At 37.6% G+C, this 27,337-nt stretch overlaps 1 protein-coding gene across 1 annotated transcript in view; it reads right to left on the bottom strand.

The window, feature by feature from the left end:
* The window catches only part of TOP1MT (DNA topoisomerase I mitochondrial), a 51,306-nt gene extending 25,294 nt beyond the window's left edge, over nt 1-26,012 (bottom strand). The window contains 10 exon segments of the mRNA XM_043975913.1: nt 4,195-4,382; nt 5,383-5,505; nt 21,051-21,070; nt 21,073-21,127; nt 21,130-21,173; nt 23,688-23,790; nt 23,792-23,804; nt 25,770-25,819; nt 25,821-25,889; nt 25,891-26,012. Of these exon segments, the coding sequence (XP_043831848.1) occupies nt 4,195-4,382; nt 5,383-5,505; nt 21,051-21,070; nt 21,073-21,127; nt 21,130-21,173; nt 23,688-23,790; nt 23,792-23,804; nt 25,770-25,819; nt 25,821-25,889; nt 25,891-25,923 (698 nt within the window). The 5' untranslated portion in view covers nt 25,924-26,012.
* Between the last annotated feature and the right edge of the window lie 1,325 nt (nt 26,013-27,337).

The raw sequence follows: 27,337 nt of genomic DNA, 5'->3' as shown, positions 1-27,337 counted from the left end.
AAATAATCCATCAAATCCTAAAGTACATTATCTGTTTTTAAGAACTACTTGTCTGTACCAAATATGTCAGAATCTGAGCATACTCTCTTTGGTATCATTCTCTAATTGCTTCATATGTGCTACTGATCCTGTCCCTTTTATCTTAAAAGTCTGTAAGCTCCTTAAGGGTAGTGTTACGATTTCTTATAGCTCTTGCAATGTCTAGCAATGTTGAGTACACAATAGATTGCTGTTCCTTTCCAAAAAGAGCTTACATTGCCTTTGGATAAAATATTTGATCCATATTGTGCTACAGTAAAACCACATAACTCAAAATTTATTGTAAATAAAGTATGCCCCAAGTTTCTTTTGGCAGTAACAGATTTTTAAAAGGGATTAGAGCTAATAAAGTGCCAGGAATGTGAAAGGGATGTGTAGTATGTCTGGGCTAGCTAATAAGAGAAGTCAACTGTGCATCTTGACCTTGCTTCCTCCTACTGCTACAGAAACCCAAACTCCAAAAGGCATAAATTTGCCCAGGCTTCAGTAACAGCAGTGTAGCAGCAATCTGTACCACAGAACCAAAGAACAGAGAAAATGATGTAGGACATTGTGAAGGTGTGTGAGTGCGTGTGCATGTATGTGTGTGTGAGAAAACATGCTTTCCACAGAAGCAAAATATATTGATCTCACTCAAGATTCTTTGAAACAATGTAAGGATTATACTTCCCCCCAAAAGATCACAAGCCAAAAAACCTGAACACTGTAATGCAAGAAAACTTCCCAGAACTTCTGAATACAGAAAACAAATTGCCAATTGGAAAAACCCATAAATCACCTCCAGAAAAAACCCACAAAAACTCAAGGCTGTAAACTGCAAGACAGATAGTGGTTAAATTTAACAATTTCATTGACGTCAGTTTTTTTTTTTCTTCTTTTTTCGCTGGGCAATGAGGGTTAAAGTGACTTGCTCAGGGTCACACAGCTAGTGTCAAGTGTCTGAGGTCACATCTGAACTCAGGTCCTCCTGACTCCAGGGCCGGTGCTCTATCCACTGTGACACCCAGCTGCCCCAACAATTGCATTGAAAAACAACAAGTTGCGGTAACTAGGTGGTGCAGTGGATAGAGCACTGGCCCTGGAGTCAGGAGGACCGGAGTTCAAATCCGGCCTCAGACACTTAACACTTACTACCTGTGTGACCTTAGGCAAGTCACTTAACCCCAACTGCCTCACAAAACAAAACAAACAAACAAACAAAAATACTGGAGTGGAAAAACAACAAGTTTGGGGCAGATAGGTGGCACAGTGGATAAAGCAGTGGCCCTGGATTCAGGAGGACCTGAGTTCAAATCCAACCCCAGACACTTACTAGCTGTGTGACCCCAGGTAAGTCACTTAATAGCCTCATTGCCCCATACAAAAAAAAAATTTCAAGTGACCACAAGAAAGACAAATACAAAGAAAAGGAAATTCAAATAACATAAGACTACTCCATACCCACAAGAAAAACACAGGAAGGAATGAAATAATGTATTATGAAGAACAATGGAACTCAATATGCAGCCCGATATGACCTACCCTGCAACTCAAAGTTTAACCATAAATGAAAAAACATGATTGTTTAATTACAAAGAGATGTTTGAAAAATACTTGATAGAGTGGTGAGCCTGAATTTAGGAAGACCTGACTTCGAATCCAGACTCAGACACTTCCTATTTTTGTGATCCTCCCTGTCACAATCTCTGTTTGCCTCAGTTTCCTCAACTATAAAATAGGAATGATAACAGCACCTACCTCCCACGATTGTTGTGAGGACCAAATGAGATAATGATTGTAAAGCACTTAGCATATAATAGCATAATACTAAGGGAAAGAAATCATTTCTGGAAAGGGATAAAAAAATGAAAAACTTAAGTGAATAGGAAACTAGTGAAATCTAGTTGAAGGGGAAGAGAGGAAAAAAAGATTCTATTTAACTAAAAGTGGAAAAAAAAGAAGGGAAGAATTAAATTACAAATTAAAAGCAGAAAAGAAAAAGGAAATAATAAGCAAAGCTCCAAAAGGAAAAGGGTAACAAACTGGGAAGGAAAGGGTGTGGGGGAAGGAAGAGAAAATCAAGGGGTAAGGGAAAAAGCGCCAGTAGGAAGGACACCTTAAAAAAGATTAAACTAAATTAACCAGAAAAAAACCACAAATAAATCAGTACTGTGTTTACACAGCAGATAACAGGAAAAAAATCCTAACTTGAAAAAAAGTAACAGTAGAGACAAATGTAAGAAAACATAAACCTAACTTTCATAACTTTAAATGGGAATAGATTACATGGTAAAATAAAATGAAAAAGATTGATAGCGTATATAAGAAAAGAATACTCCTCGGTCTGCTGCTTACAAGAAACACATTTAAAAAACAAAAACATACATTGATTAAAACTGAGAGCTGGAGAAATTTCTTACTATCATCAAGAGAATAAAAAAAAAGCAGGAGCTGCAATCATGTTATCCAAAAAAGAAAAACACACATTCAACAAAATTATGAGCCTCGGTTTCCTCTCCTATAAAATGAGAAGGTGCAGTGGATTACTTCTAAGGTCCCTTCTAATTTAAGTCTATGGTTTTATGAAATAAATTTCCTTTTTTTATTAACAGAAATATATTGAGGAATTGGTAGGTGTAACATAAAATTTAAAAATTACTATAATCACTAAGCACAGTACAATGAAATCAGGGAAATGATTAATAATTGTTTTTTGGGGGGTTTTTTGGTGAGGCAATTGGGGTTAAGTGACTTGCCCAGGGTCACACAGCTAGTGTTAAGTGGCTGAGGCTGGATTTGAACTCAGGTCCTCCTGACTCCAGGGCTGGTGCTCTATCCACTGTGCCACCTAGCTGCCCCAATAACTAATTGTTAATATTGGGGAGACACAGGATTTATCCCTTTCTGAAAGGTCATTCCTTACTAAGCATCTGAAAGATATCACTGATAATGAGATTATATTCACTTTCTCCTCAATCTGGTTAAACCATTAAGTGTTCTACTCAGATTTGGGTGGGAGTATATGCTTTGATTAGATTGTCCTGGGTGAGTGTGTGGGTGTGGGGGCTGGAATGAGAAGAACAAAGTAAAGTCCCCCAGCCCCTGATTAGAATAGATCCACCTCTCATTATAATATTCATCCTCTCTCATTACTTGTTAACCAGAGCCAAATTCGACCACACTCAGGAATATCCACTCCCCCCCCCCCTTTTTTTTGGGCAGGTCAATGAGGGTTAAGTGACTTGCCCAGGGTCACACAGCTAGTTAGTGACAAGTGTCTGATGCCGGATTTGAACTCTGGTCCTCCTGAATCCAGGGTCAGTGCTTTATCCACTGTGCCGCCTAGCTGCCCCCTGGAATACCCACTCTTATAAGGCCATAAAAACATTGTGTGGGTTCCGTGAGGGGCCTTTGGCATTCAAGACTGTCAATGACCCCTTTTATTAATTACATGCTAGCATGACTGATAAAATGATTAATTACTCAGAAATTATGTCTTGAACTTTTTATACATTACAGATATAAGGAATAAAATCTTTATGCTCTTTATTAATTTTACTTTCCTCAATGTAATTCAAACCCTATAAATTGCTGAATAATTTTTTAAAAAGGATCCTTATGTTCTAAGTCAGAAATACAAATCTTAGCCAAGACCAACTCAATTTCTAGCAATTAAATTTTAGCATATACTCTTGTTTTGGGCGGGAGGGGGGGGGAGGAAGGGCAATGAGGGTTAAGTGATTTGTCCTGGGTCACACAGCTAGTAAGTGTCAAGTGTCTGAGGTCAAATTTGAACTCAGGTCTTCCTGAATTCAGGGCTAGTGCTTTATCTACTGCTCCATCTAGCTGCCCCCTCCTTACCATGTACTCTTTTTTTTTTAAGACCACTTTAATTCTTTATTTTTCTTTTTTTTTTCAGGGCAATGGGGGTTAAGTGACTTGCCCAGGGTCACAAAGCTAATAAGTGTCTGAGGCTGGGTTTGAACTCAGGTCCTCCTGAATCCAAGGCTGGTGCCTTATCCACTGTGCCACCTAGCTGCCCCCTTACCATGTACTCTTAACTCTAAGAAAGCACTGTGCTCTTTGGGCCTTCTCCCCCCACTCCAGAACCCCTAACTCAAAATACTTCTTTTATGCCAATTTTAACAGGAAGGTTTTACTAAACCAAAAGCATACCTGCTGCAGTTTATGATTACATCTTCTGGCATTATCCTTTTCTTCAACATCCCCATTTTTGGATGGTCCCCACGACCACGAAACAACCCTGGTGGCTCAGTCTTGAAGTTGCCTATTTTCTCTCTGTGGCCATCTAATATACAGTAGCCAAACTCTTCCTGAAGTCTTTCTGCTTCTTCTTTAAGCTTCTGAGTTAGTAAAACATCATACACATTAGCAGTGAGCAGAACAGGACAAATTTAAATTTCTTAAATTGGACTAAAGAGTCACCCCTTAATTAGCCCAAACTGAACTTTGTACTTCCTTAATTTTCCATGGAAAGGGTTTCAAGAAATCAAAATTTCAAGAGAATAAATGAATTAGAGTGATACACAATTACTGGGGGATGTAAGAAGAACTAAGAGAGAATCCACCACTATGTCATCTCTAGTCATGCTAGGCTGCCAATGACAACAGAATTTCTCAAACTAAATTTAATTAAGCTAAAAAAGTAAAAAAACAAACCCAATGATAGTTTGGTTTTTGGTTTTTTGGTTAAGTTCTGAGTTAACCTTTAACTACCAATGCAACAATTGTTAAAAAAAAAACTGCTTCACCCATCTCTATTCAAAGCTATTTTTGTTTCCTGAAAGGAAAAAGGGTTATCATTCCTTAGAGACTTCAGTGAATTTCAAACTAAAAAAGATGAAGTTATGGTAGATTTTTCTCAAAGGTTTAAAAGAATATTTACATGAAACAATGCAAAAAATGAATACCATATTTCACAGTGGACCAAATTACGTACCACATTAATATCAGCTTTTATTCATTTATTACATTCTTCAGATGGGAGATGGTACCAACCACATTCCTCCTATTAAGGGTAGACCTAATTTTATGCAGTATATTTGTCTCTCCTAGGGGAGTTTACTATTTAAAAGAATCTTATTCTGCTATAAAATAACAGTAAGTAAAATAATTACTTCCTAATTTTCTCTTTAATTTAAAGAACTTCATGCAATTAAGTTTGCTTAAAGTATATCTGCAGGAAATTTGACCAGGACATATTGAAAGCATACTGAATATTTATGTCTTTGGTAACTCACCTCCTATTAATGGTCTGGCTGTGCCCATGAATGAATAAGATGAATTCCTCTAAGATGAATATCAATAAATGAACAACTCTAACACTTTAGAATGTATCCTGACCTGTTTCTCCTCTTTGGACAAAGCTTTTCGGGATTCATTTTTTTCAACAAAGTACTTGTGGATCTCCGTAAAGTCACACTTGTCCAGGTGCTTGATTATCTTTTTCTCTTCCGTTGTCATTTCCTGTGCCAAAAGCCAGAAACCAATATAAAGTCTTTCCTACTCATCAACTTCAAGCTCCATGATTTTATTATATGGGTGCCCCAACAACTGCTACAGAGACTTTAGCAAACAGTCTTCATCAAACTCATCTAGTGGCCAACCTTTGGGTGAAGAGGTCTTCCCAACAAGCTTAGGAAGTCTGGTGCTCAAAAGAAACAAAGTTCATCACCAGGCCTTTTCAGTTTGTTAGAACCTGCTAGAAGCCTGCACCCCAATGGCATGGAACAAATCCATAACAAAATGAGTCACTAGAATAGACTATCTCTCATATATAACTAAAAGGACAAAACTGGACCCTGTGAGCAGGACACAAAATTGTTACTGAAGGAGATGAAGGAATTTCCTTTCTTAAAAATTGATGGGTCAGAGAGGTATTCCTGAGAGATGGACTAGAAACAAAGGGTGTACTAGATGACATCAAGGACTAATAATTCATTATAACTATTATTACTGATGATCCAGTCCCTAAAAATATTACTGTCATCTAAACTTCATAATAAAGAAAATCAAGTGAAAAACCAGGACTGCTCTTTTTTTTTTTTTTTAGGAGATTATACTCTAAGACCTTTTGGTCAGTACTTTAAATATGTACCATGAGTAGGAGGGCACCATGTATTTAATGCCAACTAAAAAAGGAAAAGCTTCCACATTAATTATATTCAAAGGAAAAACAATTGGCAGGTATTTATGCCAATACATCCATGACCAGTGATTTCACAGGTGTGCCAGCGAAGATCATATTCATTTATAACTTAAGTCTTTGAATGAGAAAGGTAAATGACTTGCCCAAAGTCAGTAAGCCACAGAAATGAGATCTGAACCCAGGTTTTCCTGAATTCCGACTTTAGCATTCTATCCACTATACCATGCTGCTGGCTCTTAATATCTTATTGTTAAAAAAAAGTTAAAAGTTATTTCATTTCTTCTTCACAATGACCCTGTATGATATCTGCAATAGCAACCTATACTTCCTCTTTTTTCTTCTTAACTCTCTACACATACTAGTTTTCTGACTCCATCATTTAACTGAACTATTCTCCAAAGTTACCTATGATCTCTCTTTATTTTGGTGAGGCAATGAGGATTAAGTGACTTGTCCAGGGTCACACAGCTAGTAAGTGTCAAGTGTCTGAGCTCGGATTTGAACTCAGGTCTTCCTGAATCCAGGGTTGGTGCTTTATCCACTGAACCACTTAGCTGCCCCCAGTGGAGAGCATTTTCTATCATGAGTCTTGTGAAATTGTCTTGGATCATTGTATTGCTAAAAATAGCTATATCTATCATAGTTGATCATCACAAAATGTTGCTGTTACTATGTACGCTGTTCTTCCTTGTTCTGCTCACTTCACTCAGCATCAGTTCATATAAGTCTTTCCAGGTTTTTCTGAAATCTGCTCATCATTTCTTTCTTTCTTTCTTTCTTTCTTTGGTGAGGCAATTGGGGTTAAGTGACTTGCCCAGGGTCACACAGCTAGTAAGTGGCAAGTGTCTGAGGCTAGCTTTGAACTCAGGTACTCCTGACTCCAGGGCCGGTGCTCTATCCACTGCACCACCTAACTTCCCCTTCATCATTTCTAATAGCATAATAGTATTCCATTACATTCATATACTACAACTTATTCATCCATTCCCCAATTGATAGGTATCCCCCCATAATTTCCAATTTTTTGCCACCACAAAGAGTTGCTAGTTGCTATAAATATTTTTGTACATGTGGGTCCTTTTCCCTTTTTTATTATCTTTGGGATGCAGACCTAGCAGTGATATTGCTGGGTCAAAGGGTATTTGCAGTTTCATAGTCCTTTGGGCATAGTTCCAAATTGCTCTCCAGAATGGTTGGATCAGTTCACAACTCTACTTGCCTCAAGTTTCTACCCACTCCAGTCTCTCCACTCAGCTGCCAAAGTGATTTTTCTTAAGCACAGGTCCAACCATTTCACTCTAGTGGCTTCCTATCACCTCCAGGATTAAATATAACACTCTCTGTTTGGAATTCAAAGCCTTTCATAATCTAAGTTCTCTCATTTCTCTCACCCCCTTTCCTGTCTTCTTACTGTTGCCAGTAGTAAATAGAGCCCTGGAAGAAAAAATATTTCAGGTGTAAAAAAAAATACTGCTCAGGTTATGACTGGAATTGATAGATGAACACCATGGATCTATGAGTTGTCTTCTAGTATCTCTGGCCTGTTAATAATCAATAAAAAAATTAATTGAAGGGCAGCTAGGCGGCATAGTGGGTAAAGCATCAGCACTGGATTCAGAAGGACCTGAGCTCAAATTCAGACTCAGGCACTTGACACTTACTAGCTGTGTGACCCTGGCAAGTCACTTAACCCTCACTGCCCCGTAAAAAAAAAAAAAAAATTAATTGTGCTATAAGAAATGACATGGTGGATGGTTTCAGAAAAACCTGGGAAGACCTATATGAACTGATGCAAAGCGAAGTGAGCAGAACCAGATCATTGTACATAATAACAGCAATATTGTTATGATGTTTACCCATGAAAGATTTGCTACTCTGATTAATACAGTAACCCAAGACAATCTACCTGATGAACTGGGTGCAGATTGAAATATACTTTTTCCAATTCCTTTATGTTGCTTGCTTTGAGACATTGCTAAATTATAAATATGTTTTGCATGACCTCACATATATAATGGGCATAATCTTGCCTTCTAAGTGTGTGTGGGAAAGTTTGGAAAAGAATTTGGAACTCAAAATTTTAAAATGTTAATACTTCAGACTTGATGTGGGTCAGCTACATGGATGTTGATGGAGTACTTCAGAGGGTAATCCATTGCGGGTGGGGATATGAAAATAGGTAGTCTTCTGTTGTTTTCTTTCTAGTACTTGGTTTCATTCCTGCTTTTCCAGATATCTTTTCAGACTTAATCTTTCCATGGTCATACAGTACTAAATGTACCATTTTGCAAAATGCTTTGGGAAAGCAAATATTTTATATAACAGTACTGTCCCTTTTTGATATGAAAAACATTAAATATAATGGCAGTTTAACCCTTTCATCTTCAGAGAGATACCATATAGAATTCTTCAATAGTCCAGTAAGGCAGATTCAATGTAACATTGTTAAGTAGGTTCCTAATAGAGATACAAATAAAGTTTTGTGAGAGACTATGACTTATTGGGGACGTGTGGCCCAGACCAGTGGTTTAGGCACTATTTCACAAAACACCTCCTTGAAATTAAATGTTCCTGATAAAAGTCTGTTCCAACACTTACGACCTGAATGATTCTGGCCACCATTTAAATTTTATGGGTTGGGGGCAGCTAGGTGGTGCAGTGGATAAAACACTGGCCCTGGATTCAGGAGCATGTGAGTTCAAATCCCACCTCAGACACTTGACACTTACTAGCTGTGTGACCCTGGGCAAGTCACTTAACCCCACTGTTCTTCAAATAAATAAATTCAACCGGTTACAGTTCCCCCACAAAATACAGTTAAATGGGAAGATGAAGAGGAAGAGATAGTTTGGACCAGATGATGTTTAAAGAATTTTCTGGGCACTTAGTGTTGCAATGGATAAAGCACTGGCCCTGGATTCAGGAGGACCTGAGTTCAAATCCAGCTTCAGACACTTGACACTTACTAGCTGTGTGACCCAGGCAAGTCACTTAACCCTCATGGCCCTCCCCCCCAAAAAGAGTCTTCCAACACTAAAAGTGATTCCATGAAGAAAGTTTGTCTTTGTTGTCCTCCCACTTCTCCATTTTTATTAAAAATTTTTCAAAAATACTTTTTATTGGTATATTTTTTATATCACTATCATTTCTGGAAATAAAATAAAGTTAAAGTAAGAATTCTAGAACGACTATCTTCCCTATAAGTTCTTCATTTCTCTGCCTAGAAACTAAGACAGAATGTTTTAGTATCTGCTTTCCAGGATCAGTCTTGGTTTTTCAATTACTCAAGAATTAGACTTCCTTTGAAATGATCTTTTCATCTATTCTACTGTAGACATAGTGTATACTGTTCTTCTGATTCTGCCTTCTAAGTGTGTGTGGGAAAGTTTACTCTGTATCAATTCATAAAACATTTCCCCATGATTCTCTGATTTATATTTATTTTTACTGAACAGTAATATTCTATCACATTCATATGTCAGTTTAGTCATTTCCCAAATGATGGGCAACCATCCTGTTTCTAATTCTTTGCTACCACATTAAGTATTGCTACTATTTTGACAAATATCAAAACCTTGTTTCTGTCTTTGATTTCCTTGGGATCTATGCCCAGTAGAATGACTGCTGAGTCAAAATATACTAACAGTAAAGTCATTTCTCTTATACACAATTCCAAACTGAAAACACATCTCATCTCCAAGAGTATATATTAGGGTACTTGTGGGTCTTTTTCCTTTTCCTTTTATCTATTTGCAGGTATACCTCTAGATATGGTAACCCTGGGTCAAAGAATGGTATCCCTCATAGGCAAAATTTAGTAACTTTGGGATATAGTTCCAAATTGTTTTCCAAATGGCTGTACCAACTCCCATATACAACAATGCATTAATGTTCCAGTTTTCCTGCAGCCCCTCTTAACACATAAAACTATTTTTGGTCAATTTCAATAATCTAATGAACTATGAAATGGAATTTCAGTGTTACTTTAATATTAATTTCTCTAATAATTGTTTGGGAACATTTAAAAAAATATGGTTGTTGATAGCCTGTTTTTCTTCTGTTGCAAATTGCCTGCTCCTATCATTTGTTCCTTTACGAACTGGGGAATGGCATTTATTCTTGTAAATTTGAATCAGTTTCTTATATTAGAAATGTTACTTTTATTAGAGAAACTTGCTGCAAAGATTTTTTTAAATGCAAAAACTTTAAAATTCTTATCTAAAACAGTCCATTTAATCTTTTTTGATTCCCTCTATTACTTGCTTGGCTATGAACTCTTCCCTTATCCATGGTTCTGAAATGTAACTTATTCTTGCTCTTCTAATTTATGATGTGATCTTTTATATTAAGTCAAGTATTTGGAGCTTATCTTGGCATATATATAGTATGAGGTATTGGTCTAAACCTAATTTCCTTCAAACTACTTCCAGTTTTCAGCAATTTTTGTTGAAATGAAACCATACCCCAGTAGTGGCAGTCTTTTCTATATGCTGCATACATAATATGTTCCACTGATGTACCTTTCTATTTTTAAACCATTACCATACTGTTGTGATGATTACTGCTTTGCCTTCCAGCTTTGAGATCTGGTACTGCTAGTGTCTCTTCCTTCCTTCCCTTTTTTTTGTCATATTTCCCTTGAACTAATACAATGAAGTAAGCAGAACCTGGAGAACAATTTACACTATAACAACGATACTGTAAAAAAGCACAAGTTTGAAAGGCTAAAGAACTCTATTCAGTACAAAGACCAACCATGATTCCTGACAGTCAACAAACATTTATTAAGCTCCTACTACCAAGTACCAGGCACTGTGCTAATCACTGAGGATATAAAGAAAAGCAAAACAAAGTCCCTGCCCTCAAGAGGCTCACAATCTAATGGGGAGACAACACACAAATATGTACAAACGAGATATATACAGGAGAAATAGGAAATAATTAAGAGGGGTTTGGGAAGGCTTTCTGTAGAAGGTGGGATTTTAGTTAGGATTTAAAAGAACCTAGAGAGGTCAGGAGTTGAAGTAGAGTTGAGAAGGGAGAGCATCTCAGGCATGGTAGACTGTAAGAGAGAATACAAAGAGTTAGGAGATGGGAGTCAAGAGGCCAGAGTCATTGCATGATTAGAGTATGTGTCAGGGAGTAAAGCGTAAGAAGCCTGGAAACGTAGGAAGGGTATAGGTTATGAATTTTGTATTTACTCCTAGAGGCAAGCAGGGCCACTGGAGTTTATTGAGTAGGAGAGTAGAATGGTAGACTTGAGCTTTAGGTTGACCTAAGTTTACTGAGTAGTGTGGCGAATAAAAACTTATGGGCTATCCTATAATTGTCCCAAGTGTTAGGGAATTTAGCTGAGATTTAGAATATATTTGTTACTTAGAAATTAGAGGCTACTGAACCAGTTTGGGGGCATTACGCATTTATTAAAGTATATTAAATATTAGTAAAGAGATAGAGCACATGGCTCAAAAAGTTAAGAAGCCCTACATACCTAGGATAGAGGGGAAGAGAGAACAGTGTGGGAGAGGGAAGAGCATGCCAAGAGGGTGAGAGATCCCTCTCCAGGGTTTTTAATCTGTCTCAGGTAGAGATGTGTCACTCCACCTTGATCCAAGCTAATTGGCTGGTAACATTCAAGTCTATTGATTGACATGACTTGAGGGTGGTCTTAAGTTAGTTAATTTCCTTCAGTTAGTTAGGAAGGTCGATCTACATTTCCTTTGAAATTCTCCTGACTCTGGGCTGGCTTTGCAAAACCAGCCAGAGTTCCTCTGTGTGTGTATGTGGAGGCCTGGGGGCGGGGGGCAGTCTATGAGTCCCCAAAACACCCTGTTATTAATAATTTTCTCACAGTAGGAATGATGTGAACTTTAGGAAAATAACTTTGGCAAATGAATGGAGGATGGACTGATATAGGGAATCCATAGGACTGATGATGAAGATGCCCCTAATCAAGTGACTGAGAAGAGATTAAACATGTAGAATGACACACATTTTTGGATATGACCAACGAGGGAACTGATTTTGTTTGACTATGCATATGATTACAAGGATACCGTTTTTGTTTTTTTCAGTGGGGAAGAGCAAAGTTACTTTTGAGTCTAGTTTCAAGTCCCACAACCTGGTTGCCTGAACTTCCAAGCAAGGGGCCACCCGGCACACAGGGCTCTGAGGAGCCAAGGCCCCTGGGACTTAGGCCCAAGCAGGTTATGGAACAGGGCCTGCACTTTGTGGAAGCTGAACTAAGCTGGGAGTTCACCTTGAGGTGCATGAGGTGATTCCCACGTGACCCTGATGTTCAAACACCAACTTAAGGTTTTTTTCTTGACATGTTATATATGTTTTATATATGTTCACACAGCACTGTTTCTAGTGAGGAATGGACATTCTTGCCCAGAATGAGGTTAAAGCCTAGTGTCACAATCTGATTGGTCGTTAATGGGACAATCTGATTGGTTATTACAATTACTATACATGGGAGGTTGGTACTATATGCTGTGATTGCTTGTTTCTGTAATGCTGTATGGAAATGCAAATTGTAATGTGATTGGTCGAGAAGGACCTTTGGTGGGTATAAGTAGTGGTGTGGGACCTCACTTCAGTGCACTCTCTGGCACATTCAGAAGAGTCCCCTATCTTCGAAGATGAATAAAGAAGCCTTCACCCACACTCTGGGCCTGCTTGGATTCTCTTGAACTGCAAGCAGATAGCAACACTTGAGCTGGGCAACACTATTGGAGCTGTAGCTGCATTTCTAACAGAGAACGTCAGATTTTTATCAGTAAAAGGTAATTCAAAGATCTATCCCTGCCAATGAACAGTTTGTCTTTTCATTCTATTCTGCATTTATTTTGTTTCTGCAAAACAGTTTTTATTCTTATTTTCTACAGTGTTGTTATGATCACTTCTATCTCTTGTTTGGTCAAGAATTCTCTCCCAAGATAGAATTATTAAAAGTATCTCTTTACATTCATTTCTTTTTTAAAAATTGTTCACGGTTAACTTAATTTTTTTAATCATAAAAATATTTTATTATTTTCTAGTTACATGTAGAGATAGTTTTCAACAATTGTTTTTATAAGATTTCTAGTTTCAAATTTTTCTCCCTCCCTCCCCACCTCTGCTAGACAGCAGGTAATCTGATATAGTTTATATATGTACAATAACATTAAGCATATTTCTGCATTAGTCATATTATAAGAGAGGAATCAGAGCAAAAAGGAAAAACCTCAAAAAAGAAAAACAGCAGCAGCCAAAACAAAAGAAATAGTATGACACTTACTAGCTGTGTGACCTTGGGCAAGTTACTTAACCCCCATTGCCCCACAAAAAAAAAAAAAAGAAAAAAAAGAAAAAAAGAAATAGTATGGTTCAATCTGCATCCATATTCTACAGTTCTTTTTTTCCCCCTGGATTTGGAGAGCCTTTTCCATCATGAGTCCTTTGGAACTATCTTGTACCATTGTATTGCTGAGAAGAATCAAATCTATCACAGTTGATCAACACATAATGTTGATGATACTGTGTACAATGTTCTCCTGGTTCTGCTCATCTCACTCAGCATCAGTTCATGCAAGTCCTTCCAGATTTCTCTGAACTCCTCCTGCTCATAGTTTCTTACAGCACAATAGAATCCCATTACATTCATAGACCACAACTTGTTCAGCCATTCCCCAATTGATGGGCAGCCCCTCAATTTCCAATTCCTTGCCACCACAAAAAGAGCAGCTAATAAATATTTTTGTATATGTGGGTCCTTTCCCTTTTTTATGATCTCTTTGGAAAAAAGACCCAATAGTGGTATTGCTGGGTCAAAGGGTATGCCACAGCTTTATAGCCCTTTGGGCTCCAGAATGGTTTGGATCAGTTCACAGCTCCACCAACAATGCATTAGTGCTCTAATTTTTCCACAGCTTCTCCAACATTTATTATTTTCCTTTTTTGTCATATTAGCCAATCTGATAGGTGTCAGGTGGTACCTCAGAGTTGTTTTAATTTGCACCTCTCTAATCAAATAGTGATTTAGAGCATTTTTTCATATGGGAATGGATAGCTTTGATTTCTTCATCAGAAAACTGCCTGTTCATATCCTTTGACCATTTCTCAACTGGGGAATGACTTGGATTCTTATAAATTTGATTTAGTTCCTAATATATTTTAGAAATGAGGCCTTTATCAGAAATACTGGCTATAAAAAGTTTCCCAGCTTTCTGCCTCCCTTCTAATTTTGGATGCATTGCTTCTGTTTGTACAAAACCTTTTTAATTGAATGTAATCAAAACCATCCATTTTGCATTTCATAATATTCTCTATCTCTTGTTTGGTCATAAACAGTTCTCCTTTCCAGAGATCTGAAAGGTAAACCATTCCTTCCTCTCCTAATTTACCTATGGTATCACCTTTTATGTCTAAATTATATACCCATTTTGCCCTTATTTTAGTATAAGGTGGAAGATGTTGGTCTATGCTTAATTTCTGCCATACTATCTTCTAGTTTCCCAGCAGTTTTTGTCAAATACTGAGTTCCTATCCCAGAAGCTGGAGTCTTTGGGTTTATCCAACAGTACATTACTAAAGTCATTTACTACTGTGTCTCCTGTGTCTAGCCTATTCCATTGATCCTCCACTCTATTTTTTAGCCAGTACCAACTCGTTTTGATGACTGCCACTTTATAGTAGAGCTTCAGATTTGGTATAGCTAACCCACCTTCCTGTGCATTTTTTTTCATTAGTTCCCTTGATATTCTTGACCTTTTGTTTCCATTCATTTCTATTTCTTTTATACAACTTTTAATATTCAGATAGTGTATCTATTTGAAACTTATTATAGAATATATTAAGATGCCAGCCTAAATCTATTTTCAGTCAAAATGTTTTCTGGTTTTCCCTGCAGTTTTGCTTCCCCCCCAGTAATTTATGTTTTGGGGTTTAGTGAATACTGGGCTACTATTTTTATTGCTTCTAGTTTTGCTTATCTATTATATTCTACTAAACTATTTTTCTACTTTTTACCAGTACCAAATAATTTTAATGTTTATTACTTTATAATATAGTTTGAGGACACTAGATGTCTATCTTCATTCTTATTTTTTTTCATGATTCTCTAGATGTCTCAACCTTTTAAAGTTTAAGAAAGCTTTTCTCTCCAAATGAATTTTGTCATTATTCTATAAAGTATCCTCAAAGGGTATAGGACTAAAGCTAAATAAATTTAGACAGTATTATAGTTGTCCATCCATGAGGCCACTTCCCCTATGTCATCCTCCACAACACTTAACACTTCTTACCCCCAGAGTGGCTTACCCCATAAAGCAGTATCTATCAATTATTGCTATTATAATATACTTCATATGATTTCAACCTTCCCCCACCTAAAGTATTCTTCATCATCAAATTAATTTGTGTCTCTAGCCACTTGTTGGTAGAGTGCTGATGAAGAGTTAAGTAGGAAGAAGGGCATGCATGGTAAAGAAAGGGAGAAATAGCAAAATAGTAAACATAATCCAGAAAACTGATGTACAGTTTGGAATATGTGGAAGTCATCCATGATGTGAAAAAAGCAATTAGAATAAGACAGTTTATAAATAGGAAAAAAATTGTAAGGCATCATCTAAAAATGTTTCAGTGATCTAATAATCAAAGAAATTGAGACAACTTTGAGGCATGGCTTCATAGCCATAAAAATGGCAAATAAAACTTATTATATGGGTTCCTGAGGAACAGGAATACTATTAAACTTCTGTTGGAATTATAAATTGTAGTATTTTTGTAAAGTGATTGGGTAATAAAGAAGCTGACCATGCTATCTGCCTTTGCCCTCTTATGGTCTAATAAAAGATCAAAGCATTTGAACCTATATCCCTTCGGGGAAAAGCCCCCATTCCTCAAGGGGGCTTAACTTCCTCATCTCAAAAATGAGATTGTACTACATGATTTGTAAGGTCCCTTCCAGTTTGAAATCATATGATCTTTGACTAAGAATGTAATTTTTTTCCATCTGGATCTATGATTTCATCAATTGAATTCCTTCCACCAACACAGATAAGTAACTCAATCTCGAAGTTATTTGGGGCACTGATAAATTAGGGGATTTGCTCATCATCCTATACAGCTAGTATGTGTCAGAGGCAGTCCTTCCTGATTCCAAGACAAGTCATCTGTCTACACCAGACTACCTGTATAAAATATTCATAGCTACCTCAATTATAATAGTAAAAATATGAAAATGGCCTATATAGTCAACTGTTGAAGATTGATTGAATATGCTGTGGTATATTTTCAATTCAATTCAAGAAACATTTATGGGGCAGCTAGATGGCGCAGTGGATAGAGCACCGGCCCTGGAGCCAGGAGTACCTGAGTTCAAATCTGGCCTCAGACACTTAACACTTACTAGCTGTGTGACCCTAGGCAAGTCACTTAACCCCAATTGCCTCACTAAAAAAAAAAAAGAAAGAAACATTTATGAAGCACCTACTATATGCAAGGCATTGGACTCAAGGATAAACAAAGAGGCAAAATATAGTTCTTGCTCTCAAGGGGCTTACAACACAATGGGTAAACAATATACAAAAAAATATGTATATAACAGATCAAGCTATATACAGGATGAATAGGAAATAATTAGCAGAGGGAAGGCACTAGGATTAAGAGAGTTTGGGGGGGGGCAGCTAGGTGGCGCAGTGGATAAAGCACCGGCCCTGGAGCCAGGAGTACCTGAGTTCAAATCTGGCCTCAGACACTTAACACTTACTAGCTGTGTGACCCTAGGCAAGTCACTTAACCCCAATTGCCTCACTAAAAAAAAAAAAGAAAGAAACGTTTATGAAGCACCTACTATATGCAAGGCATTGTACTCAAGGATAAACAAAGAGGCAAAATATAGTTCTTGCTCTCAAGGGGCTTACAACACAATGGGTAAACAATATACAAAAAAATATGTATATAACAGATCAAGCTATATACAGGATGAATAGGAAATAATTAGCAGAGGGAAGGCACTAGGATTAAGAGAGTTTGGGGGGGGGGCAGCTAGGTGGCGCAGTGGATAAAGCACCGGCCCTGGAGTCAGGAGAACCTGAGTTCAAATCCGACCCAGATACTTGACACTTACTAGCTGTGTGACCCTGGGCAAGTCACTTAACCCCCATTGCCTCACAAAAAAAAAAAAAAAGAGTTAAAAAAAAAAAAAGAGAGTTTGGGGAAGGCTTCCTATAGTAAGTGACATTTTAGATGGAACTTAAAGGAAGCTAGAGAAGTCAGTTGTTAGAATAGAGGAGGACAGTATTCTAGGGATGGGGGACGGTCAGAGAGAATGCCCAGAGTGGAGAGATGAGTATCTTGTCAGTGTCACTAGATCAAAGACTATGTGTTGGAGAGTAAGGTGTAAAAGGACTGGAAAGGTAGGAGGGGGCTAGGTTATGAAAGACTTTGAATGCCAAAGAGAATATTTTGTATTTGACCCTGGAAGCAACAGAAGACCACTGGAGTTTACAGAGTATGGAGGTGACATGATCAGGTTTGCATTTTAGAAAAATCACTCTAGTATCTCAATGGAGAATGTGTTAGAATGGGAAGAGATTTGAGGCAGGCAGATCCACCAGCAGGCTACTGCAACAGTCCAGATGTTAGGTGATGATGGCCTACACCAGAGTGATGGCAGGATCAGAAAAGAGAAGGGGGAATATTTGAGAAAATGTCACAAAAATGAAACTGATGGGCCTCGGCAAAAATCTGAATATGGGGGGGGGGTGGAGGAGGAGAAGAGGGGTGAGATATGAGATAGTGAAGAATCCTGGATGACTCCTTGGTTGTGAGCTTGAGGAACTGAGAAGATGGGGATGCCTTCTAGGGAAGGTAGTAGGGACAGAGGGTTTTGGGGAAAGATAATGAGTTCTGTTTTGGATGTAATGAGTTTAAGATGTCTACTGAACATCCAGTTAGAGATGTCTGAAAGGTAGTTGGAGATGTGAAAAGACTGAAGGTCAGCAGAGAGATTGGGGCAGGAAAGGTAGATTTGAGAATCATAAGCATAAAGATCACAATTAAATCCATGGGAGCACTACAAGGTCTGTATCCCAAAGAGATCATAGAAAAGGGGAAACGACCCACACGTACAAAAATATTTATAGCAGTTCTTTTGTGGTGGCAAAGAATTGGAAACCAGGGGAATGCCCATCAATTGGGAAATGGGCTGAACAAGATGTGGTATATGAATGTAGTAGAATACTATTGTGCTTTAAGAAATAATGAGCAGCTAATTTTTCTTTCACAGCATGACTAATGCTGAAATATGTTTAATGTGATTGTACATATATAACCTATATCAGATTGCTTGCTGTCTTGGGAAGGGGGGAGGGAGGGAGAAAAATTTGAAACTAGAAATCTTATAAAAACAAATGTTGAAAACTCTACGTGTAACTAGAAAATAATAAAATAATTTTATGATTAAAAAATAAAAATAAATAAATAGTTGAAAAAGAAAGAAAGAAAAGAAAAGAAATAATAAGCAGGCAGATTTCAGAAAAACCTGGAAAGACTTAAGTGGACTGATGCTGAGTGAAGGGAGCAGAACCAGGAGAACATTGTACACAGTAACAGCAACATTGTGTGATGATCAACTGTGATAGACCTAGCTTTTCTCAGCAATGCAATGATCTAAGACAATTCCAAAGAACTCATGATGGAAAATGTTCTCCACATCCAGAAAAAAGAACTGGATTCTGAATGTAGACTGAACCATACTGTTTCTACTTTTTGGTTGTTTTTTTTCCCTTTATTGAGGTTTTTCCCTTGTGTTCTGATTCTTCTTTCACAACACGACTAACGCAGATATATGTTTAATGTGATTGTATATATAATCAATATCAGAATGCTTTCTGTCTTGGGAAGGGAGAAAAATTTGGAGCTAAAAATCTTATGGAAACAAATGTTGAAAACTATATTTATATGTAACTGGAAAATAATAAAATACTTTTATGATTAAAAAAAATTTTAAATTAAATCCACGGGGGCAGTTAGGTGGTGCAGTAGATAGAGCACCAGCCCTGGATTCAGGAGGACCTGAGTTCAAATCCAGCCTCAGACACTTAACACTTATTAGCTGTGTGACCCTGGGCAAGTCACTTAACCCCAACTGCCTGACAAAAAATTAAAAAACAAAAAAATTAAATTAAATCCACAGCAGCTAATGGGATCACCAAGTGAAATAGTATAGAAGGAGAAGAGAAGAGGGGCCAGGAGAGAACCCTGAGGTTCTGGGGCACGATCTGGAGGATGATTCAGCAAAGGAGACAGAGAAGAAGCCAGATAGGTGGAAGGAAAACCAGAAGAGAAAGGTGAACCAAAAACCTAGAGGGAAGAGAGTACTGAGGAGAGGATGATCAACAGTGTCAAAGGATGCAGAGAAGTCAATGAGAATGAAGAAAAAGTCAATATAATAGAACATTAGCACAATATTTTCCTTGACTTTTGTGGTAAATTTAAGAGGAGAGGGCAAAAAGCTTTAAGATACAAAGAAATGGTGTTAAAATCCAGTAATTTTATGACTATTAAGTGACTACTTATATTTAATACTTTTAATTCAGTGTCCTTATAGTGAAAATAAATCATTATCATAGGTATCAAAGCTATTTTAAGGTCTCAAGGAGCTAAAAAGCAATTTAATTTCATTTAAGTTGACAATTTTAAAAAATACAAAGCAATGTGGGAATGATGGAAGAGGCTAAAAAGGGTTAACAGACAACCTAAGATCTGAACTCTAAGACCCAAGCTCTAAAAGGGGCTAGCAAATTACCTAAGACTTGAATTCTTATCAATAGTACCTAAAAGGGTTAACAGAGAAACTAAGGTTTGTGTTCTTACAGTAACCAAGATGGTTCATTCCTATCAACCGATACAATCAAGAGAAGCTTAGACAGTAAACCAGGGACCATTAACCATTAATAGCATTAATATTTCTAGGTGACAGGACACCTGGAAACCAGATCTTAAAGTAAAGAGATACCAAAAACACAGACCCTCTGGCTCTGACAAGTTTAAGCACATCTTTATGAATATGTGCAGAAAGGCCAAATGTGTCCTTAGGTTCACCTTATGAAGGGTAAACCCCAAAAACACACCTCTAAGGAAAAAGATGTCTGCCTCAGGGGTTGTCTTAGGACCACAGGCAGTCCAAATTAGGATAAGATTTCCCATGTACTTCCTTAAGGAGGAGATTAAAATAATGAGGAGATAACCTACTTTTTCTCACTATAAATATAACCATTTCCATCTCCCCAAATTGAGACAAATTTGGGTGCTTCTCCCTGTGGTCATCACAGTATTCCAATAAAACTTAGAAAACTGGAGTCACTGAGTCTTGTAATTCTTTGGGACACCTCACGATCAATTGACTCAAATTAAATCCATCCCTACTACAGAAAGATATTCAAACTAATGTGAAGTGAACTTGGAGTGAGGAAAAAACCACACTAAACAACAAAAACAGATAAATATTACCAAAGGACAAGTTTGGAAAGGAACCCAGGAGATGAATCTTATTGTCATTAATCTACTGATGGTATTTCAAACTTGTAAACAGTTCTGATTATGACTCTTGTAGCCATTTAACCTTGCGAGGTCTCATATTCCCCATTTGAAATGATGGAATTGAACCAAACAACCTATACATTCCCTTCAAGCATTATATTTTATGACCTAGGCTGGGTATAGTCATATTAGGATTTCCTTTTCTGTGTTAGCTTTTTATAAAGTTATTTATAATGAAAATTTGTTAAAAGGGAAAAAAAAGACAATTCGGTGCAAGATTTTAAAAACTTCCAACAATTCATTCAATTGTACACATACATTCAAGACAAAGTACCTTTCGCCAGTCATTGAAGAGTTATTTGGAAAAACTTCTTTTGTTGTATATTCATGATCCAACATTTTTCCCATAAAAAGGTAGCAATCTCTTCAGTTGCTAAACTCAACTTCATAGCTTTTCCTGTGGAAATGAAAAAGCCAGGTTCAATTGGCATTGTTTGCTGCTTATTCTATGGTTCTGTTAAGGGTTTAAATTCTAGCTAGTCTGTCTAAAATATCTAATGAGTGGTCGCCAATAAATTATAAGCTTTAGCAAGAGTTAGACTTTTAAGCATTTATTAAGGAGAATAAGAATTTGGTAAAGAGAGAGAAAAAGGCCTAGATTTCTATCTATTAAAGGGAGAGCACATTTCTAGCTCCCTTCTCCACCAGAGTCCAGAGGAAAGAGAGCCGGGAGACTGAGCGCCAGTCTCTTCCTTCCTCCTCCCACTAGCTCGCGTCACTTCCTGACTCCTGGTCTTGCCCTCAAAGACCTTCCCTTCATGGGCAGAACTCTTTCTACAGTAAGTATCAGCAGGTGGCGTTATTCCAATCGTTTACAGTCCTACAACTTCTAATGTCAATGATCCTAATATTGTTCCTTATCATGTGTTCATTTTACCTCAGAATCAAGAGATTTGTTTTATGTATAAGTTGGGAGTGAAGTAGAAAGAACCTATGAAAATCTACGAAGATTCTTTTTATTCTCCAAAAGTCCCTGGTCTTACACATATCAAATGCTTGATAAATATTTGCTCAATTAAACTGACAGAACCCCTGAACCCTGATTTTAAGAATATCCGAACTTTCAAAATTTACTGATTTCACTAGTTATATAACAAAGCTAGACTTAAGGCTTCAAGATGGAGAAATATACACAGATAAGGTCAACCAAAAAGATTTCAAAAGCGGCCACATAAAATAAAGCAGCAGTGGAATAAAGCAACAATTCTTCTGAAATAACTGTTTCTTCAAGGATAAGTTTAGAAATATAAAGGATATTTCAAATACCAAGAAATAACATGGCTTAAAGGACAAGAAATATGTATGTTATGGCCAGTGACCCCAAATCACTCAACATTTTGGTGCCTCAGTTTCTTCCCTATTGAAAAACAGGTATTCTACTTTCTTTCAACAGAAGCTGTAGGCTTCTTGAAGACAAAAACCATGTGTTACACATTTTTTTAATCCGTCTCTGTTGCTTATCACTATAAGCCTTGTATATAATGAAGCACTCAATAAATGTTTATTGAGTCAACATTGTTGTTGAATCATCATTCAAAAAGCATTTACTATCTGTGCTAAAAGAGGAAAGAGCAGAAAGAATAATAATTACCTAAAATTAATTTATAACTCAATTAGCAAGTAAGATGGAAAACAAAAAACCCCACAATCAGTATTCAGTGAGGACAATAAGAAGTTGCAGGACTAATAGAAAGAAAAGAATTATTATAAAATACACATAAAAGAAACATTATGTAGCACACATGAGAAGCTTCCCTTTGGTGCTCCTGCTACTACAAAGAGCTAGATTAGACAATGCAAACTGATTCTGCAGGAATTTTTCACTGTCTATTTAGGGTTGCCAGAAAACTTGGAAAGGATGCTGATATAGAGGAATTAGATGGCAGCTCATGAATCAATCACTACTTGGTGGTGTGGAATGTTGGTGTGAGTGACAGAAGTAAAAGGATGACCTACAGAACTTGAGAGATGATGGCAGTACTAAGAGTTTTTGGTCCTGGATTTCCTCACCTTGTGTCATCACCTATAATATCTGTGGATGTTGACCATTATCTGTCGGTTGCGGTTGTGATGATTAAAAATATGAAGACACATAGTTTCTGGGTAATTTAATCATTTATTAATAGGCCAATGAGTTATTAATAAAAAGGATGGTCAGTGGTTGTCTCTCTCACGAGTCACCGAGGTCTTGTAATTCTTTTGGGACGAATCACAATCATTGGCCCTAATTCCATTCCCACATCACTTCCATTCAGGGGCCAGTTCTATCTTACTGTCTCTGGCAATGTATTTTATCTCCCTAATTACATCTATTTTACACGATTTGCTGTGAGCCTGTCAATCCTTTGGATGAGCCAGCCCTGAACAAGCTCCCGTGTCACTATTATGACACTTTAATTGCTGGCATTTCAATAAAACCTGAGTTACAGAATATTAACATGAGAAATCCATCTTTTTCCATTTTGAAATTAGATGGCAGTGTGTTCATATGGAACATTACCTGAGACGAGCTTTCTGTGAAGGTCAAGAAAAACAAAGACTAGAATTTGAGAGTCAGAAAGCCTGGGTTTCAGCCTAGTCTCTGGCACCTAACTAACCTAGCTATGTGACTTTGGGAAAGTGACTCCACTTCTGCATTGAGATTCTTCATCTGTAAAGAAGATAATGCTAGTTATTCTGTGTCACTCCTATTGTGATCTAATGGCTGATAAACATAAAAGTATTTTATAACACAGTGCTGCATAAATATTAGCTATTATTTTGGAAGAGGAAACATGTTGGAGAAGAAAGAACACTGGGCTTGGGAGTCAGAAGAACTGAGTCTTGCTCAGCTGTTCCAAACTCACAAGATTATAAAGGATAGTGTTTGAAATAGTATATAAATGTGGGCTATTATAGTTTATTATCTTACCATTATAATAGAAGTGAACTTCATCTGGAAGTGGTTCATATAACGGTGCAAAGTATGGTCCCTTATGTTCCAATTGTTTCCATTTCACACCATCTTCATTTTTTTTCCTCTTGCCACCTAAACGTAAGTCACGCAAATAAATTCACTCCTTCATGGACACATTTCCTTGTAGTCAAAAGTATACAGAGCTAGGAGCCAGCCTTATTTCAGATTTTCATCCTGGCTCATCCCCAAGTATTGAAAGCTAAGTTCATCCCTTTGTCTGATCTCAGTTTCATTATCTGTTAACTTAGCAAGCTGAATAAATGATCTCTAGGACTAAGGCTCTAAAGATAACAGATTAAGAGGACATAATTGAGAGGATCTTTGTACAAACAGTCATATCCTGCTCTATTTTTAATGGTGAAAAAACTAGAAATAACTTATACATCTACTCATGCAGAATTAGGGAATGGCTGAACAAGTGGATTATCAACGTGATCAAATACTACTGTCCCAATATGGGGGCAGCTAGGTGGCACAGTGGATAGAGCACGGCCCTGGATTCAGGAGGACCTGAGTTCAAATCCGACCTCAGACACTTGCACTTACTAGCTGTGTGCCCTGGGCAAGTCACTTACCCCAATTGCTCACCCCCCCCCCCCACAAAAAGACAAATATGCAGAAAGAAAGAAATTAGGAGACACAAGCAACAAGCAAAGTAGAAACTAAAAGCATATCACTACACCACGAATGCTATTTAAATCTAAAAGCACTTAGAAACATCAAGGCACTAGCATTTATTAAGCACCTCCTTGGACCATGCCTTGTGAGTTGAGATACAAGTACATGAGGACAGAGCTAGCTCTCAAGGAGCTTACCAACAGCAACAAAAATAATTACAATCTGGAAAGGAATGAAGGATTTCAAGAAGGGGAGTTAAGGAAGGGAAACATTCAACACATGAATGACAGTTCCTGCCAAAATCAGAGGGACTTGGGAGATAAAATGCAGTATGCTGGAAATATCACGTTGGCCAGTGTGTGAGTAGTTGTAATGTGTCATTAGTGGAAAGGTAGGACTGACACCAGATTGTGAAGGGCCTTCTAGGACACAAGTTTTTATTTAATTCCAGAACCAAAGGATGCCAAGCAAGCCACCAGAGAAGCTTGATCAGACCTGTGGGTTAGGAATAACCATTTGGCAATTGTTTGGAAAGCTAGAATAGAGAGATGAGGAGACTAGGCAGTCATTCAGATGAAGGTGAAGAGGGCTGGTTCTGTTGTGAGTGAGAAGGGAGAAAATATTGTGATGGTAAAATCCAATGAAATAATGCTGGTGATTAGGTATTTTCTTCTGAAATCCATGTCCAGAAACAAAACCAAAAAAAAAAAATTTACACTTTTTACAAAGCATTTTTTCTACTGTGCTGCAAGCACACTCTACAAGCAGACCTCCAGATACTATGTCCAGCTCTAAGCTCAAAATGCCATAATCCTATCCTATTCTATCAAAGTTTCTAGGAAAAGTGTGTCAATTAACTGCCCCTATCATTCCACTCACACAGTCCTGGAGATATTCCAGACCAAAATACCCCAACCTGGCCACCATTACCCTAGATGAGTAGTTCATTCAGTTATGCCCGACTCTTTGTGACCCCATTTGGGGTTTTCTTGGCACAGATGCTAGGTGGCCCAGTGGCTAACTCAGCAAGACCTGAATTAAAATCCAGCCTCCAGACACTTGCTAATTGTGTGACCAAGGGCAAGTAACCTCACCCTGTTTGCTTCAGTTTCCTCATCTGCAAAATGAATTGGAAAAGGAAATGGCAAACTGGCAAAACACCCCTTATCTTTGCTAAGAAAAACCCCAACACATGACTGAAAAATGAATGAATGACAAACATTAAACTGTGTCCTGGGGCTCCATGCCAAAGGCAGAGAGAGAGAGAGAGAGAGAGAGAGAGAGAGAGAGAGAGAGAGAGAGAGAGAGAGAGAGAGAGAGACTGATTCCAGCAAGCTGCCTCAAATGAGGAAAACAGTACTTTTTTTTACCTCAAAGGGGGAAAAAAAAAGGACCAGAAAAATCTCAATCAGCACTTACCTGGATCCTGCAGATCCCTCCATTCTCTGTGCTGCTCCAAGCCAGAGGTACTTGCCTTCTCCAGGTGTTGAGGAGAGAACTAGATGTGGTACCATACCACACATCAGGGGCTACTTTTTTTAAACCACAGTAAGTTCCCAATACAGGTCCGCATCCCAGAGTGTCAGAGAAGATAGAAAGCATGCTTGTTTAACCAGAAGCTAAATGGTAATCTAGATATCTGCACAAGTCAGTTTGTTGACCTTTCACCCGGAAAGTATCTAAATTTACATACACACACCCATCCTTTGGCATCCACTGTGCTTTTAGAATGCAGCATTCTGGGAAGTGTAGTCCTAAGCCTGAAAGCCACACACAGCACATCTACACAGCAATACCACAGTCCTTTCTGACTCTAACACTGTAGACTTTTCAGTGTATCAGAGAGTCTTAGATTTAAAGTTCATAGAGCCCCTAAAGGCCATCTCCAAACCTCTTACTAATAAAGGAAAAAAACTGAGACCCACACAGGATGAGCGACTTGTCCAAGTACACGCAGTAAATAACAAGGCAGAATTTGAACCCAGGTCCTCTGATTCCAAAACCCGTGCTCTATTTTACCATGCAGTCTCTCCTAATTTTATGTTCCATCTGATTCTCTTTTTTTTTTCCAATCTGATTTGTTTTTTTTTTTTTTTGGTGAGGCAATTGGGGTTAAGTGACTTGCCCAGAGTCACACAGCTAGTAAGTGTTAAGTGTCTGAGGTAGAATTTGAACTCAGGTCCTCCTGAATCCAGGGCCAGTGCTCTATCCACTGCGCCACCTAGCTGCCCCCAATCTGATTCTTAAAGAATATATTAAGCACTGCTGGGAAAGTAATCTGATGCTACCTTACAGCAGAGAGTATGATGTAATGGAATCATCAATGGACTTGGAATCCTATTAACTGGCTCTCCCAGTTACTTATATGGTGTTAATTGTCTCTTCCCTTCTCTGGCCTCAGTTTCTTCACCTGTAAAATACGGAAGTTGCCTAGGTGGGCAATTCCATGGTTTCTTTTGATTTCAAAAGTCTATGATAGAAAATACTTTTTCCTACTTATTTAAAATGAAAAAATGAAAGGTTAATCCACTTAGCTGAAATAACCTTTGTGGTTTAGGTTTTCTCATCCACCCAGGAAAAAAATCAAGTAAGTATGAAGATGAAAGAGAAAGCAAAAAAGATTATGGCCAGTTCAAAGGTATCAGAGCTCCTTACGTGATACTAACTATCTGAAGATTTGATACGTTTCCCTCTTTATGCTCATTTCTTAGAAACCTCTCAATAGAATTTAGATATCTGAGTGATACTAAATTTAAAGCACCAATCCATGTCAATTGAAGAATTGTGCAACCGAAAGGCATCGTGGATTACATAGTTCCCTTGTTTTATAAAAAATTTCAATCCTGCCTCAGTTAATTATTAATTTTGCAATCATGGGTTAAATCATTTGAGTCTTTTTCTTTACCTTTTAAAATAGGAATAAATATACTTGTCACACTAGCACAAGGCTTCTATGAAAAGCACACTTTATAAACTTTAAAGTAATT

This window comes from Dromiciops gliroides, chromosome 1 (genome assembly GCF_019393635.1).
Source record: "Dromiciops gliroides isolate mDroGli1 chromosome 1, mDroGli1.pri, whole genome shotgun sequence".
In the NCBI taxonomy this organism is placed as follows: domain Eukaryota; kingdom Metazoa; phylum Chordata; class Mammalia; order Microbiotheria; family Microbiotheriidae; genus Dromiciops; species Dromiciops gliroides.
Note: the sequence above shows the minus strand (reverse complement) of the source record. Positions and strands in the feature narration are given on the sequence as shown.